General features: G+C 38.7%; 1 protein-coding gene across 2 annotated transcripts in view; it reads left to right on the top strand.

The window, feature by feature from the left end:
- Nucleotides 1–18,284, top strand: part of gabra3 (gamma-aminobutyric acid type A receptor subunit alpha3) — a 268,591-nt gene that overhangs the window by 34,122 nt on the left and 216,185 nt on the right. For both annotated transcript variants that reach the window (XM_048165836.1, XM_048165837.1), the window contains exon 2: nt 4,757–4,863. In XM_048165836.1, coding sequence (XP_048021793.1) covers nt 4,778–4,863 — 86 coding nt within the window. In that variant the 5' untranslated portion in view covers nt 4,757–4,777. The remainder of the gene's footprint in view (nt 1–4,756; nt 4,864–18,284) is intronic.

The raw sequence follows: 18,284 nt of genomic DNA, 5'->3' as shown, positions 1-18,284 counted from the left end.
CGTGGCACCTGACCCGCCATGGCTGCCCATGGCACCTGACCCGCCATGGCTGCCCGTGGCACCTGACCCGCCATGGCTGCCCGTGGCACCTGACCCGCCATGGCGGCCCGGGAACCTGCATTGGAGACTCCGTTCCTGTCCGCCACTAGAGCTCCAATGCACCCACCCCCCTCCCTATTGGTGTCATCTACGCCGCGAGGACGCGCCTTCCGGGAGGGGGGCGTTATGTCACGATCACGTCTGTTCCTGTCACATCCCGGACTACATTTCCCATGATCCTCCATTGCTCATCACCTGCACTCACTTCACAATCACTCCACACTAATCACCACACCCAGCTGCCACACATTACCTGGACTATAAAAGACTCATACACACACCACCTCACCGCGAAGTCTTGTTTCCTCAGTGTACAATTCCAAGCGTTATTTCCCTGTCTGCCTGTCTGTTACTGTTCCTGCCTGATTCCTGTTTTATGACCCATTGCTGCCTGCCTCGATCCTTGCCTGTACCCTGACTACGACTCTGCCTGTTCCTTATTGCTCCTGTTTGTTCCTGTTTGACCCTGCCTGTACGACCACGCTCACTTCAAATAAAACGCTGCATTTGGATCTTACTCTGAGTCCTGCCTTCGTTACAATTACTATAGTAGTTTTTCATTAAATACAGTAGTGTTTCCCAATCCTTCATAGAAGCACACCAACAGTGCTTAGTTCCTAGTCAAAACCACTTGATTCCTCTCATCAGATCATTAGTTGGGACTTCAAGACCTTTAATGGATGGGTTGAATAATGAGTTTTTTTTATTTGTTAGTTTGTTTCTTTAATATAGATTATAGTCAACAGGAAAAATCATACAACAAGAGAAGGAATTTCTGCTGTTCTGTACTAGTGCTGTAGATGGAACATGATGCGTAAAGGTGCCACAGCTTTGAGAAAAGAAAGACAGATCAATAGGGTAGATGAAGAACTTATTTATCATGCTACCCTTGTGCTTAGGTTCTACTGTGTATGTCTGGCAGCAGACTATAAAATGAAGGGTAGCACTGCTGCAAAGCCCACAAGCACCTTGGAACCTAATGTATTTTCACCTTTTAATTTAAGATAAGCCATAGCAGTGGGCCAACGTGGGACGCCGACATGGGCAATATCTCATTTCTCCTCGTTGTTGATCGTGGATCAGTCAAAGGTGCTGAGACTTCAGTTCAGTTCATTCTTTTTTTCTTGAATCAAAGTATGCAAGGGTGTGTATGTGTGTGAGAGAGTTTCATTAATCCTTTGAAATGCATTGAGCATACACAGGTGTTGCCACTAGGAACATAGCAATAATGGCTTCACAAGTACTAGCAGAAAAAAAAAAAAAAAACCCAGCCTGCTCTGAATGCAGTTGCCTATACTGCAGATTACTTTTGTTAAATAAATTACTTTGTGTTTGTTGAGTTAAAGTGCTGCTTTGCAAAGGCATTGCATTTTTGTTTTTGGCTCTTTGCAATTAGATTAAAGTCCGCTCCTAATTCTCAATGCACTTAGAGGAACTCTAGCTTGCATATAAATGATCATATTAATCTTCCTCTCAAAATTTTACAAGTGAAAACATTTCCAAGCCTCCTATCAGAGACATGTTTGCCCCAAGCTGCTTTAGATATAGATACATATCCATAAAAAAGTTCTGCAAAGTTAACAGAGGAAATGTGACTGCAGGCTGCCATTTGGCGGGCTATCAGAGCAAAAAAATCTCCAGACATTTTAATCAAATTCTTGCAGCACTGCTCTGCACAGTGGGTTCCAGCAAACACTTGTCACAAACAGGTTGCATTCTCACGCTGACATGTCTAGGGATTGATCTGATACAGAAGTTCTTACCAAATATACTGTTAGACATAAAAATGACAATGACAGATGGCATTAAAAAGTGTTTACCGAACTAATATATAAACAAAAATATAGTTGAGTCAGGAAACTCTAGATGATGCAGGCTGATTCTTAATGCAACTGCAAACAACGACATCATCTAACATGGCTCGAGCTGATTCTGCAGTTAATGAGTTCCTTGCTTAACTATTAACTACAAATTAAGACATTTTTGATAAAATCCGATGGCTCAGTGAGGCCTCCATTGACAGCAAGTTAATTAACACCTTCAATGCCCAGAAAGGGACTAAAGACATTTTAAAACAGTTCATGTGACTACAGTGGTTCAACCTTAATGTTATGAAGCGACGAGAATACTTTTTGTGCACCATAAAACCCCCTAAATAACGACTTTTCAACAATATCTAGCGATGGGTGATTTCAAAACACTGCTTCATGAAGCTTTGAAGCTTTATGAATCTTTTGTTTCGAATCAGTGTTTCAGAGCGTGAATCAAACTGCCAAAGTGAATTTGAACCATTGAAATTTTGAAACATGTCGAAACACTTATGACGTTACTGAAATCACGTGACTTTGGCAGTCTGATGCACGCTCCAAACCACTGATTCCAAACAAAAGATTCGTAAAGCTTTCGGCCATCACTAGATTTTGTTGAATAAAGTCGTTATTTTGTTTTTTTTGGCACACAAAAAGTATTCTTGTCACTTCATAATATTAAGGTTGAACCACTGTAGTCACATGAACATTTAAATATGTCTTTAGTAGCTTTCTGGGCATTTGAAAGTGTTAATTATCTTGCTGGCAATGGAGGCCTCACTGAGCCATCAGATTTTATCAAAAATATCTTAATTTGTGTTGTGAAGATGAATGAAGCTCTTACGGGTGTGGAATGACATAAGGGTAAATAATTAATGACAGAATTTTCATTTTTGGGTGAACTAAATAGTTTGGTTCTGTGTTTGTTTCTGCAAGCTGTTTTGCAGAAACAATCAGAAAGAGTTTGCAGCACACTTGCAGTATTCCTCTGAAATTCAACATCTGAGATAGGTGAACATTCTTTTACTAGATTTATGGTAGATCTGCTTGTTTGGGGGCCTTATTGTCCTGTCATATTCTGTTTACTGTCATCCCATGTGTGGTGATGTACAGTATGCATGTCTGCTGATGCAGCAGCTTGTTTTCTTATACTCAGTAGCATTCATATATTGGCTTGTATGGTCCATTTGCTGTGTCCCCTGCTTTGTTGGGAGGTTATTTCAGGTATGTTATATGTGCAGCAGCAGCAGCATGTCTGTGTATGCATTGGCAGTATCAAGTCTCTGTACTTGCTCTGCAGCAGCAGCAGATTGTAGCAGATCTATTCCCAAATACATTAACATTGTCATATCCGTCACCATGCTAAACCCTCAGAGAGTTGTCATGACTGAACTGATATTACTGCTATATATAATCTTTGACACAATACATTTTCTTCTTCAAACAAACAAATAAATACTTTTTGGTGATCAGCTAGTGGGGTTACCAGTGCATAACAATTTTAGATGTAATGGTTGACTTTTTTAGTTTTCATCATGGCTTTAAGGACATGAATTTGGTTATATTTAGGGAAAATATAGAGTTATAATATAAAACAAAAATAATATATAATTTTTATTTACTATTTTTATATACATTATTATAGTAACTATAGTTTGTCCAATTATTAAATAAACATTTAAAGAAAAAAAAAAAAAAAAAAAACTTAAAATACCTTAGAACTTTAAATCAAATTTAATTCCTGAATTTAAATTGAGGTAGCAAGGTTTGCAGAATTTTACCAAGAAAAGAAAAGTTAATCTTTGAATGATTGCTTGACAGGTTTACAAAAGTGTTTAGTGTTTTTAAAGGACTTACAGACCGACAGACAGACAGACAGACAAAATCTATTTGAAATGCCATTCTTAAATTCTGAATTTTGCCCTGATGTTTAACATGCATTCATTGTCATTGATTTAATCTTGTGTGTTTTCTTAAAAACAAAACAGGTGAAGGTGGCTTATCATATTTGTTGTATATGGCACTTTCATCAAGAAATGTCTGCTAACAGTAACTGCATTGTCATTGTTGTTTCGGCACAGGTGGAGTGTATTGATCTACAGTACAATTGAGAAGCACAAGGACATTAGCGAAGATTTTAACTCTGCCTTTCTATTTGACACTTTTTTATTTATTTTTTTGTTAAACCTGATGCCTCAAATGTGCCGTTAAAACACGGTTACAAATGTGAACTGGGGTGTGTTTCCCATACAACGATGTAACTCGCTGCTTCACTACCATAGTACAATGCATTGCTGAACAAATCAACTAGCTAGTCATGACTGTTTCCCGAAACCATATTGTCACAAACCTGTCGTTCAGCCATGTTGGTGAATGATGTCACACAGATGGTGGAGTAATAACTTCTTTAAATGAATCCGTATGAGGTCGAATTAATGCTAGATTTCTTGCTATAAATTACAGACATGGCATTAGAATACTAATTCTAATTTTTCTCAGTTATTTTGCTTTATTTCCAGATTCAACCATAGGTTTGTTCTTGCGTACTAGAGCACGTGCACACATGCACACTGTTCAAAAATGGTGCTTAAAATCTCTTGACAAACTAAAATATGTAAATGATATTTGTATATATTCAAATAAAAGATGTACATTGCACTTAATGTCAGCTTGCTTATTTTGCTCAAGATTTATTAAGTCCACATGTCATAAAAACAAGAAACTAAGTTTCTAACCACAGCTCAAAGGCTGTCATTCCAACCACACAAGAGCTTGTATTCCATATTCTCATAGTTCTCCACTTCTCTAATTTGCTTGTTCTCACCATCCTTACTCTCTTCTTTCTGCAGGCTTTCAGGACTCAGAGCGATATGGCTGCCGTTCTCCGCAAGCTCACAGCACGCGTCCCCTGCGTGTGGATCTTCCTCATGCTTTTCGACCCCAGCTCACAAACCGGGTAGGATGACTCATCAACCCTCCCCATCTAGCCGCGCTCTCTGCCTTCTCTCTTTTTCCCATATTGCAGGCTCTAGGGATGCGTTGCAGCTAATACATTCATTAATAAGTTTGTATTACTGCGCAGGGTCTTTTACGATCTGCAAAATGCCATTGGAGCCAACCGTAGTTGGCTGTAAATCGCTCGCACAAACTGCCATGAATTGGATTGTCGGTGGCGGAGCAGGCTTGGTTACAAGTGTGACTCAATAACCTGGAAAGAAACTGATGCTGGAAAAACCTGTGGGATTCCGAGGCGAGTTTAGCCTAGATTGTGTTACAGTGATGGCAGTTGGTTTTTACTGCTCATTAGCTCACTCATACATGTCAGAATTGTAAAGGTATATATAGACAGGGATTTTGGGGAAAAGGGATTTTGTGCTTGCAATCAAGTGCAAGAGCTAATGGTCTCCTAAAAGTAAAATACAACATTAAATCGCAACACATGGCTCCTTGTCATGACATACATCTTTCCTGACCAGTGTTAATTTCGTTAATGAAATGTATGATGAAAATTTTTTGTTGATTATCTTTTTTCCATGACTAAGACGAGACGATGATGAGACGACACCAACGTCATTAAACGATAACTGTGACTATATCAACATGCAATATCGTTGACGAGAAAATACGAGACTGAAATGTGGTAAAAAAAAAAAAAAAAAAAAAACTTGACCAAAATCACTCTTTGTTTTTGTCAAATAAAGGAGACAAAACTTTAGTCTTATAGTCTGCTGCCAAAACAAGTGATTTTACATGCTTTCATGCTTACAGTTGCCAGATTTCAAGAATTTAAACTCCCCCAATCAGAGCTTTTCTGTTAAAAGAACATGGTTCCCTTTCGTGGGAACTATCGACGCTACGTCAGTGACGTTATGGGTTCCCATCATGTCACTGACGTAGCGTCTCGTTCCCTTACTCAGGGAACAGGGGTTACATCTGTAACCTGAGACATTTCTACCCGGTGTTTTACTTAATCTTTGCAATTTGGCAACCATGCACACTCGCTCTCTCTATACTGAGAATAAAGCACTGGTGATCTAAAAACACAGAAAAACAAGTAAGCTGGAGTTCTGCGATCTTCATTTGAGATTTTCTGCTTAAATACAAGTCATGTAGTCACGAGCCACTTGCTCTGTTTTCTGCTACTACCCTGTTTAAAAAACAGCATATGCTGATTAGGTATGTTTTAAAGCATGACAGCTGGTTTGAGCTGGTTTAAGCTGATCCTGAGCTGGAGCTCATTGCTTAGAACCAGCAATTGACCATCTTAAACCAGCTCATGACTAGCTACGGACCAACTAAGGACCAGCTCAAACCAGTTGCCATGATTCAAAACATTTTTTTTTCAACAGGGTAAATCTGCAAAATGAAGGCTGATATCCAACTAAGGAAAAGGGGTATGTAGAATTGCACAAGTGCTACTGCTAAGAGTGCGATGTCAATACAGCCTGTTACCTTGATTCAAATTCCTCATCAGCTTAATTCAATTGGTCTAAAGAGAGAAAAACTATTTTTGTCTAAAGACTACATATAAAATGGCTACAAAAATTAATGTTTGTAACTGCAGTTTGACTAAAAGTGATGACTAAAAGTTGACAAAAATGCAATGACTTTTCGTAGACTAAAACTAGACTAAAACTATGAAAGACAAAAATTGCTAAAATGCAACTAAGACTAATAAGCATTTTTGTCTGAAGATAAAGAATAAAGGCCTTTGCACACTGAGTCCGAAATTTTCGCATGCGTTTTTTTCGTATTCGCAATCCTAAAAATTCATCACGCACAGAGACCTTGCACACTGAGTCCGATGCGTATTAATGAATGCGTTGCGAAAAAAAAAAAAATCGCAAAACAATACAAAATGAAGTCTTCAAGCAGTGAAGGAGAAAAAGAAAGAGGAAATATTGGGTCCATTCAATCCCGAGATTGCATAGAGAGAAAGGAGAATTCACCTCATCAAGGAGCTGCGGGATTATCTGAGCGTTTTGTAGGAACTGTGGACGAACCAGACAAATGAATCATTAAGATGATTCTTTCAAAACATAATTTCTAATTCAGAATCGAGGTTTCGGCTCCGGCTCGTCTACAGAGAGAACCAATGCTGATGGCTTTTACGACCCTATGCTTCCTGATAGCAGGAGAAGTGACATACCAAAGGGTCACCCAAGATGATAGACCCTTTGATCACCAGAGCAAAGAAACAGAGACAATGCAGACCCCTTTTGTTTCCTTACTTCACAGGAAAGCCAAAGAGACTGTTCTACAAATAAAACTGCTTCAAAATTGTTCCAACAATTTTAATGGACTTATCAAACATCTTTTAACTTCGTTTAAATGATCATATTGCAAGATAGTGAACTAGGAGTTGGTTAGTTCTGGGAAAAGAAGCCAAGACAAGCACCAAGAACAATGGAGTAACAAGAAGAACAGACAAAGCCGCTCATTCAAGCCATCCAACCTTCACTCACTTTTCTTTTCTTTTACTTAATTTTCCTTTACTGCTGAAAGTCTTGTGTCCTAAGTTTCGCCGCAAAGTTCAACCAACGACTTTTGCCGCTTCAACTCCAGCGACAAAGAGACTTCCTTTCATTGTTCCACACGGACCTGACCTGGACCAATCATCGACTTGGGAAACCCTTCTCTGCACGACGAGGGAAATTCACCTTTAAGTCAACGCAAGCAAGTACCTCCAGATGAAAACTGAACTGGTGCATTTAAATTAATGATTCATGGTTCGTTCGGGTCTTTGAAATGCATTGATAGGAATTCTGTTAATCATATCTCTCTCTCTCTCTCTCTCTCTCTTTCAAAACTCTTTTCTCTCTCATTTCCTTCTTACTGCAACGCATATGAATGTATGTGTGTGTGTATGTGCGTGTGTTTGTGTTAGATTAGTTTGTGTTAGAATAAATCAAATCTCTTGTAGATCTTAAAAAGAAAGTGTCTTGTATTATGTGATTCTAAAATTTAATGTCTTAAACTGTGATCAAGTTATCGGGCTTTAATCAGTGTTTTCACGATTGTTGGATATTTATATCCGCTACAAGAGCTTATTACGGTTCGAGCAAATGAACGCAGTTGCTCGGTCGTAATCTAAACAACTCTTTATAATTCCCTATAAATATTTCATTTGAGCTAATTTTACTTCCTAGGGTGTTTTCCCTACAGTTTCAAAGATTACTTCAGGATGTCAGTGGCTCTGTTTGATGCTTTACTACTGGCACAATCTGTCTTTATATTCGGTCTCTTTGTATTCCTCACGTTGTTTGTCATTCAGTGCTGCTGTTTTGTGCTGTAGACGACGTGGATCAACTTGTCAGATGGCATTCTGGATTTTTGCGTTCGCGTACGGTGGCTCTGAATTGTCAAAACGTCTCTCAAAATGCGTGCCACGGATGCGAAAAACGCAGAAAATCGAACCTGATCCGAATATTTTTTTGACGGACGAAAGTTTCGGAGGCAGTGTGCAAACGCGATTGACATAACGTGAGGTTGAATTTATTTTTTAACATGCAAAAGTTTTGCATGCAAATTTCGGACTCAGTGTGCAATGACCTTAAGACTATATCAAAAAATGGCTGTGCGCAATCATAAAGGCCCCGATATACTTCAATCAAAAATTGAGCTGGTATGACGTCATTTAGAACAAAATGTGGTCAAATTGAAGTTTCTTTGGGTGGTTTGAAACCGCTGGCCAAGACAAACAGTAAGTGAGTGTTTTCTGGGGTTCCACCTTCTCTGATGTGGAAATCTTCTCTGATTCATCTGGGGTGAAAAAGCATCTAACATCGTTAGAAGTTCCATCGTTACTAAACATAGTTCAACAAATATTAATTTGAACATTCACAAACTGCATCGCAAACTTGTATGGTTGGAACGACAGCTCTCAAGCTGTGTTTGGAAGCATAGTTTCTTTTTTTTATGACGTGGACTTAATAAATCTTAATCTTGAGCAAAATAAGCAAGCTGACATTAAGTACAATGTATATCTTTTATTTCAAATATATACAAATGTCATTTACAATGTCATTTTAGTTTGTCAAGAGATTTTAAGCACTGTTTTTGAAGAGTGCATGTTCGTACATGCTCTAGTACGTAAGAACGAGCCTACGATTGAATCTGGAAATTGAAAAACGAGAAGTAGTCCTCAGACACCATATCTGTAATTTATAGCAAAAAATCTAGCAATAATTCGATCTCAAACGGATTCATGTAAAGTCAAGTCAAGTCAAGTCACCTTTATTTATATAGCGCTTTTTACAATGCAGATTGTGTCAAAGCAGCTTTACATTGATAGCTGGTACATAATTTGGCTGCACAGCAGCTCTTAAAGAATAGTGTCAATGCAGGCAGATCAGAAGCACTGTTGAATAAATGTCAAGAATACTATTGAATATCAAATGTCGAGTGTCCCCAACTAAGCAAGCCAAAGGCGACAGCGGCAAGGAACCCAAACTCCATCAGGTGACATCAGGTGGCAAACAAGTGGCAAATAGGTGTTAAAATGGAGGAAAAAAAAAACCTTGGGAGAAAGCAGGCTTAGTCGGTTTCTCGAAGATGTTATTACTCCATCACCTGCATGACATCATTAACCAACGTGGCTGAATGACAGGTTTGCGATAATGCGGTTTCGGGAAACAGTTGTGACTCGCTCTTTGATTTGTTCAGCGATGCATTGTACTATGGTAGTAAAGCAGCGAGTAACGTTGACGTACGGGAAACGCACCCCTGTTCAGCACGTCGAGGTTTACTACTTTATAGTTGAAATTGAATTTGTAATCAGAATTTTGAAATGATAATAAACTTAGCCACACTGACACTGTTTTTCTTGTGTACTACCTATTCATTTAAACACAGCTCCCAACAGTGTGGGCGGCGTCAGAGTTTTTATAAACAGTATATAATTGTTCAGCCATTTCAAATTTCTTTTGAGCCCTGAGCAAAGAAAAAACAAACAAACAACAAAAAAAAAAAACTTTGCAGTGAGTATATCAGGGCCTTAACAGTGGCCTAAATCCAGAGCCATCAAACCAGATCAACAAGAGAGAATCATTATACTGCAGATTTCTAGCTGCTTATGAAGATATATTTGGCATGTTTCTTGGTACAGCGTGTGTGTGTGTGTGTGTGTGTGTGTGTGTGTTGCCAGACATGCTCAGCAGGCATCTATTCATCTGGATCCTTACCATCTTTGTCAGAGTAATTAGTCAAAGAAGAACATTGATTGGAATCTACCAATTCCATCTGCCAGTAACATAAGCACATGCACAAGAGAGAGCGATGAAAGAAGCATCTGAGATGAAAGCGGAAGGATAGCAGACGTTAATTTTAGTGCCCCCTCCTCTCCCTCCACCCACCACTCACACGATATTCAGTAGGGGTCACTGAATGTGATGTCCTTGCTTTGGGAGCAGAAATTCATTTTCCACTATGTCAGCAGATTGAAAATGTACTGAATTTGATTCAGTGTAACATCACAGCACCAGTCCCCTAGAACATCTATCACCCACCCCCAATTAAAAATAACACCACCTTTTTTTTAATAAGATGATTTCAGATGATGAAAAGGCTGGCACAAGTTTGACGTACTGCTCCCTCTGGAGATGATGCTAACAGAATTAGCATTTAACACCCCTGTTTTCCCTTTTTTTTTTCCTACAAATTTTGTCAAGTATTAAGTTGAAGAATCAAGTTTCTTTGGGCTCATATCACAAAACAAATCTCTTTAATTTTGTTTTTGTTCCACCTAAAGTGAATAAATGGTGAGCAAATAGAGCTTTTTGTTTAAAGGGATTACATTTCCTTTTATCTTTTAACATATATGAGGCATTGTACAATATAGTTTTAAAAAACATTTATTGCTGTTTAGGTATTGGTAAATCAAGCCATAGGGCCCTATCATACACCCGGCAAGTGTTTTTTGCTAGTTTCAGCCCGATGCCTTTTTCATCTTCATGCCCAGCTATTGTTTAAAGGTCCCGTTTTTTGTGGGGTTTTTTTAAGCTTTGATTGTGTTTATAGTGTGCAATATAACATGTGTTCATCTTTCGCGTGTAAAAAAACACAGTATTTTTCACATAATTTACTTATCTGTATACCGCTGTTTCCACTGTCATATAAACGGGCTGATGACTTCCTTGTTCTATGAAGTCCCTCCTTCAGAAATACGTAACGAGTTCTGATTGTGCCAGCGGTTCCTGTGTTGTGATTCGACAGCAGTTTAGCGCATCTTGCCCGGAAAAGTCACGCCTCTTACCATAACGTGGAGATGCATGCGCTCAGTGTTATTGTAAACATGTCTTTAATTTTACCCTATCAATTTGAGCCGGAATCAGACCCGGTGATTGGACTGCGGGATGAAAATAACAGCGTTTCGACGAAATGGCTACAAACACACTCTACAAACGCAACTCTTGTGTATTCCTGTGGGCGGAGGTTAGTCAAAAAACTGTTTTAGTGACGTCATTAAAGAAGGAAGTAGAGGGATGTAGTCCAAACTGGCCGTTCGATGTAGGCGACTTCTGTTAAATAAAATATCTCGCTTGGCATTGAACTTTGAGCTTTAAAATTTTACAGATTTTATTTATACTCTAACAACAACATTACACACTAACTAAAGTTTGAAACATGGGATCACGAAGAACGGGACCTTTAAATAGCAAATGCATATGCACCCATTTGTTAGCCCATTGGCATGCTGGTCTGAAAACAAGGTGTGTTCAGGCGCACTGTTGGCGTGTTGCTATTTTGAGACAACTGAAATTGACTGCACCATTGACCAACTGAGACCTGGTCCAGAGTCAATGGTGCAATATTTTTTTGTTATTTAAAGTGCGCGTTAGTAATATGCGCCTATATGCGGGTGTACAACGCACGTACACTCTGCTTATTACACACACAGGGACACGCAGCAGCACACAAACATGCCAAATATTAAAAACAAAAATTTACAATGTAAAAGATTATTATTGGGTGCATAAAGATAAAAATGCTTTGGTGGAATCTGGCTTTTCCCGTAGATGGTCTGCTTGACGCTTTAACCTCGCGCACAAGCAGATCCGTTTCCTCACTAGAGAAGCATTCAGTTTTTCCACTTGCAAATTCCACTATGTAAATGGCGAATCCACCATGGCACCAGTGCAACTGGCTTTTAAAGGGAATGGAAACCATTTTTCCAAGGACTATTTTTCTTGTCCTTAACCCTCTGGAGACTGAGGCTGATTTGGGGCCTGGAGAAGTTTTGACATGCCCTGACATTTGTGCTTTTTTAATTTGTTCATAAACACATTAATGACACAAGTGTCATTACACTGTATTCAGCACAAACTAGGCTACCATAATATGTGAGGAACATGTATGTACATGTTTGTGTTTTTGAAGGAATAACGTTTATGCGTGGTTATTGAAAAAAACAAAAAACTTAAGTCACTGAAATAAGGCCAAAAAAAGTATATTAAATCTGTGTTCATAAGACTTCTGGGTATTGGAGGTTGTAGACTAGAGTTTTTGCTTCAGAATTATGTAAAAATTATGCTGCCTACTCCTTCATATAAAACAATATATTGATTTAGTTTTTGTAAGTCACTTTTTGTCAAGAAACACAGTATGCATGGAGGCGTGAATGATCATGAATAATGGGCCATTTACACCTGAGAAGACAAAAGAATCAAATAATAATGACCTGAAATGACTTGCATATTAATGAGGCCTTTGAGTCAGGTAGGGTGTGAAAAAACCCTCTGTAATCATGTCTCAGCTCAATTTAAAATAATGGTATTCTATTATATTCTTTAAAATATAATGTATTTCTGTGATGCAAAGTGTCTGAACAATTATGTTACCTCTATGGCATTTCATATAGGCTTTTAGCTTAAAGCATGCACATTTGGAGAAATATTGATGGATTCTTATATGTTTGTGTCAAATTTCTATACAGAGGAGTAATATTTATTCTATATTTATTCTATATATCATCACTATGAGTGCTGGATACAATTCATACTTGCAGCCGGAGGGCGCTCTGTACACCTTTAGGCCACAAATCCATATAAAGAAGAAGAAGAACCAGGAACTAACTGCATGTCTTCTAGAGTTCGCTAACCATGGCTTTAACATCCAGATAAACACTTTTCAAGACAATAAATACACGATTGAGACGATGAATGCATGTATTGCCTCTGAATTTGCGTCTGAATAGCGCTGGCTCCGTGGGCGTGGCCGCATTAGCAGATAATGAGCTGTATCACAGACTTCTGACATGTGTCTCTTTTCATACAGATTACATAAACACAAAATGTTTTTTTTCGATTTGACTTGCACGATTTAAAACCTGACATTTCAACGTTTCTTTAGACATAAGTTTAATTTTTTTGTCATTCGTATTCAATAAGTTACAGTTCATTTTCTGAGAACTATCAGATTGGACTTTGTACAGAGGGAGACGAGAGATCACGCATCATGTTAGTTTTCTTTATTTTACAAAAAGCACAGCATTTTGTTTTTACTCTGAGTGTACACAAATGAAAGAAGATATTCAACAGATTAAAATGGTGTATAACTCTTAATTGTATGTGCAACATTGACAGAGTATTTTGAGTCTCTTTCACACTGGTAAGAAAAAAACGCGGTGGTATCGCCGGCGATACCCTCAGACCTTAGAGTGTTAAACTAGCAAAAGTGGATTCGGACACGCTCTAAGCACATTTGCGCCGTGCGCTTTAGATTGTTAAAATTGGGCCCAGAGACTAAACGGTCAACTTCACATTGTGTTAGATCTAAATATAATGCTGTAATCAACACTTTTTCACAATCAGTTCCACATGTAATACTTATTTTGGTTACACTTTATTTTAGGTGTCTTTAAAGGGTTAGTTCACCCAAAACGAAAATTATGTCATTAATTACTCACCCTCATGACGTTCCACATCCGTAAGGCTTTGGACTTGGTTTAGTCCAAATTTTCTGAAGAGAATCGATCGCTTGTCACGATGAACAGATTGAATTTAGGCTTTTACTCGCATGGAAACATTGATCAGCGAACATGAGCAGAAGCTCAACCAAACCTACATGCGTGAGAACAAACCTCTTCCGGAAGCTCAAAAGTGCTGCGCAACACACGAGAATGAACCTCATTGGTTACGCAGCACTTTTGAGCTTCCGGAAGAGGTTTGTTCTCGCGCATGTAGCAGGTTTGGTTGAGCTTCTGCTCATGTTCGCTGATCAGTGTTTCCATGCGAGTAAAAGCCTAAATTCAATCTGTTGGTCATAACATTCTCCTCAGAAAATTTGGACTAAACCACTCGATTCATATGGATTAGTTTTCCGATCACTTTCTGAAGTTTTTGAAGCTTCAAAGTGGAAGTTGCAAAGGCAGTCAATGGAAGGAAATCTAACAGCATTCTGTAATCAAAAATATCTTAATTTGTGTCCCGAAGAAGAACAAAAGTCTTATGGCTTTGGAATGATGTGCGGGTGAGTAATTAATGACAGAAATTTCATTTTGGGGTGAACTAACCCTTTAACTACTGTACACAGACATGTACTTATTTATTCATGTTGTATTGCAACACTTTTGGTGAGTTTTGCGTGCTTGAAGTGGGCTAGTATGCACCGTTGCATACCCTTACTTTTTCTTGCATACCAGCATTTCTCACATGTTGCCAGTATACTCTGACCCCACAAACCGAAACATAGAATCAGGCTATTAATTAATTGTGTACATTGCATCTTCAGAGCTTGTATGATTAAGCTGTACAAACTGAACGGAACAATTATCTGTGCAATATGACAGAATTGTTTAATTTTGCATGAGTGGTTCAGACTAGTCCCAAGTCATCTTTATCTCTGCAAAGCATTTGACATGATTTACATTTTAAAGATTTCCTTTATTTTGGGTAGGTATTTACTTGTATAATATATTACAAACATAAAAAAAGCTGACTGCAGACCATATACAACACCATAAATGTGGTGGCTGCTACATTTGGTGCATCACTTTCAGTATGAAAACCAAATTATCTGAACTATATCAGCGTTACAAGGAATAGTGCTATAAGTCATTTCAAGAGAAATGAAAATATGATACTTTGAACAATAGATTGTTCTTTTGTTCAGAGAACCATCTGATCAATAGAATTTGAGCAATGCAGTTCTCTGGGAGACTTCAAATTGTTTCATTAAGAATTTTGAGTCTGCTTGTTGTTCTGTCCCAGAAACACGAGCTCATTACTTGGTTGTAAATAATTGATATAGATAAAAAAACAAACAGAACAAAAAACAAACAAGACTATTAAATGGACAAACCAGGGTCTTCTTACAGCATGCTTCATTTTGCTATTTACTTGTTGTGCTGAATACATTTCCTTTTGACTAAAGTGAGAGACTTAAATAGTGCTGTTTATTCAGCTGACCCATTTCCCTTACAGTCAGAGAGGGTTCTTTGGGTTTGATAAGCTTTTATTGTGATCCATAGCCCTTTGTTGCATAGACTTTTCCCAAGTAAATTTAATTTCAGCCTTCCCAGGCATGTACAAAATAAAACCTTGGACCAAAAAAAGTATCCAAGAAATGAGGCAGTGCAAGCCAATAGACCAAGGCTAAATGTTAGCATTAAAGTTGGTCTTCTGTCAGGGAAAGAAAGAAAAAAGTCCAACATGTCTTAGTGCAGATTAGATGTGCTTAATGTTATTTAGGCAAGCTTCTGAAAATTGGATCATATATTAATAAGCCTTTACAGCGGTGAAAGCACTCTTCCACTATCTCAATCATCACTCTCACTCTCACACTACATGGAGACAACATAATCATAACAACACATCTTGTGTGCTCATTGTCCCCAGCTTCAAAGATACTTGCCTGTAAAGCTTCAGGAGATTGATTGAGCTACAAATATGTTGTTAAACAAGACTAAATGACTACTGACACTCTTACTTTGACTGCCAGGCCCTTATATTAGTCTATTCTGGATGGCAGATCAAACCAGCTGAAACCCTCTGCGCATACTAACAAGGCAACCTCAATCACAAGAAAGACAAGAAAGTGGCTCTTTGACGTTGACCTCATCACACGCCTTTAGCTTCAACTAGCGACTCTTTTATTCCCCCATGCTACAGAGAGAAACAATCCATGTAGATGGCTCATATCCGCGGATATTTGCGTGCCTCCTCGAAAATGTAGCGAGCCCGGAAGACCCATGACCAAGTTTAGGCATAATCCCTTTAGACTTCAGAGCGGCAGAGTGCTTATACCTCGAGTATCTCTTCGAATCAGCACAGCTGTCGCTCCGCGAGTCCTGCAGGCTCGCTGATGCTCTACGATACTATCACATAACTCTAAATCGGCTTTGCAACAGCACAGGCCGGAGACTTTGCTAATGGATAAAGTTGTCACAGACAAATCTTCCATATTAGCTAATGTCACTCTACGCATCGCAGCCACCCCTCGCTGTGCGCACGTGTGCCGATAGGCAGGGATTGATTAAACTATTATTCGCAACAATCCATCTTTTACATATGAATGAGCCGCTTGTGTTTTGCCTCCCCGACGGAGTGCCGCAGAACCTCTTTTCCGTCACGCTCGCACACAGGCACACACCCCACCCCTTCGTGGTGCAATCTTGGGTTAACGATTGCGGATAGCTCAAACCTCTTTTGTTGTCTGTTTTGTTTGGAATCAGTATCAATGTAACTGTCTAAAGTGACATAAAATCAATAACAAAGAAGGGGAGAGAGCCACTCCTGCACTCCTTCCTTATGGATTACCTGTGAACTTCTCGCCACTCCGGCCCTTTTCTCCCTCCGGCTCTTCATGCATGCATTATTCACAGGCTTCAGAAGAAATGGGTGGCACTCAGAGATGTGACCGAGCCAACAAATAACATGCTGTCAATGGCTAGCGTGACGTTGTCATGGTTAATGTGTTAGAGGGTTGCGGGGAAAGGGTCGTTGAGGGGCAGGAGTCCACTTAGCAATTCTCAGCGTGCATCACTTACCGAGACTTTCAGCGTTCACCACCTCCAGCAGGGTAATTTATCAGTATTCGCAGTTTCATCACTACAGTTGAACACTAAGTACTCCTGAAAATTGCAGAACCCAAGTAGCGCATACAGTACGTTTCCAATGTTGTGATAATTCTACACTGTAAAAAATAATTGTTGGTTTACCTTAAAATGTAAGTTACCTGGGTGCCTTAAAATTTTGAGTTTGTTGAAATTAAAAATTTGAGTTAATACAATGAAGGTGATTGGTTTAATCAACGGAAACTCAAAATATTATGTTATCTGGACCACATTAATTATTTTAATTGATTTGACAGAAGACAAAATGTTGTGATAACAATGTACGAAAACAGTGCAATACTGCTGACACTGATGCTAATTAGCTAGTATATTCTTCCCTGTCTCACTGTAGCATTTCTACACTTGTTGATAAACTGAGTAATAGCATTGTCAACATCAGAAACGTTAAGTGGCTGATGGTCTCAGCTGGCTTTGTGGGAAACTGATTACACTCCCCGTTGGCATAGCGGAGGGTATTTCTGAAGGGCTGCAGGCCAAAAGGCGGAAATCAATGTCACCATCCGACTGCGTGGAACGAACGGTATCTCATTCCAGCCGCAACATGAGCCTTTTTTTTTTTTTTTTTTTTCGAAGGAGGATTTTACACGTCACATGTTTGGTTCACACAAGAGGAGAAAGGAAATAAAAGGATGAGTGTTTCAACATAAATCCTACTCTGTCAGTGGTCAGAAAATACTGTATTTATAGTGAAAATTACCTTCAATACATTTTGAGTGGAAAGCATTGTTTTTTTTTTTTTAGGTACATTATTAAAATATGTTTGATTCGTGCTGCGTATTCTCCAGAGTACTCTGCAGGACTTTGTAAACGTGTAGTGAAGCTCGGGAAGGCCTGTCAAATTTGGAACGTCAGCTGTGGATGTTTTAATCCTCCCCGCTGATTTGCTTCTTAATTGCACTGAGGGAAAATCACAGGTTTAATACAGCTGTGCTGTTTTGAGCACATTTCCATTTTTTTGTTGCAGACACAGGCTTTCTTTTTATCGCTGACACTAACTTCAATGTATTTTTTTAAGAATTTATTTTATTTTTTCAAATCCATAAATAATCTTAGTGGACTGAGGAGAGAGCTTCAAATTGTGAATCTTGGAGTATGCCTACAAATAAAAATAGCAAAGGAAAATCCTGTTTTACTTGATTATGCATACATATATATTTTTTTCGATCATCATTGTATTGCATTAACACATAATTGTGCATCATTGCGTTATATGTTTTGCCCCCCACAATGAAAACCACAGAGCTTTGATTAAAAATCTTACTAAGACATTTCATTGATATAGAGTGATATGATATTTATGCAGT

Source organism: Megalobrama amblycephala, linkage group LG18 (genome assembly GCF_018812025.1).
Source record: "Megalobrama amblycephala isolate DHTTF-2021 linkage group LG18, ASM1881202v1, whole genome shotgun sequence".
Classification (NCBI taxonomy): domain Eukaryota; kingdom Metazoa; phylum Chordata; class Actinopteri; order Cypriniformes; family Xenocyprididae; genus Megalobrama; species Megalobrama amblycephala.
This window is presented reverse-complemented; position numbering and strand designations above follow the sequence as displayed.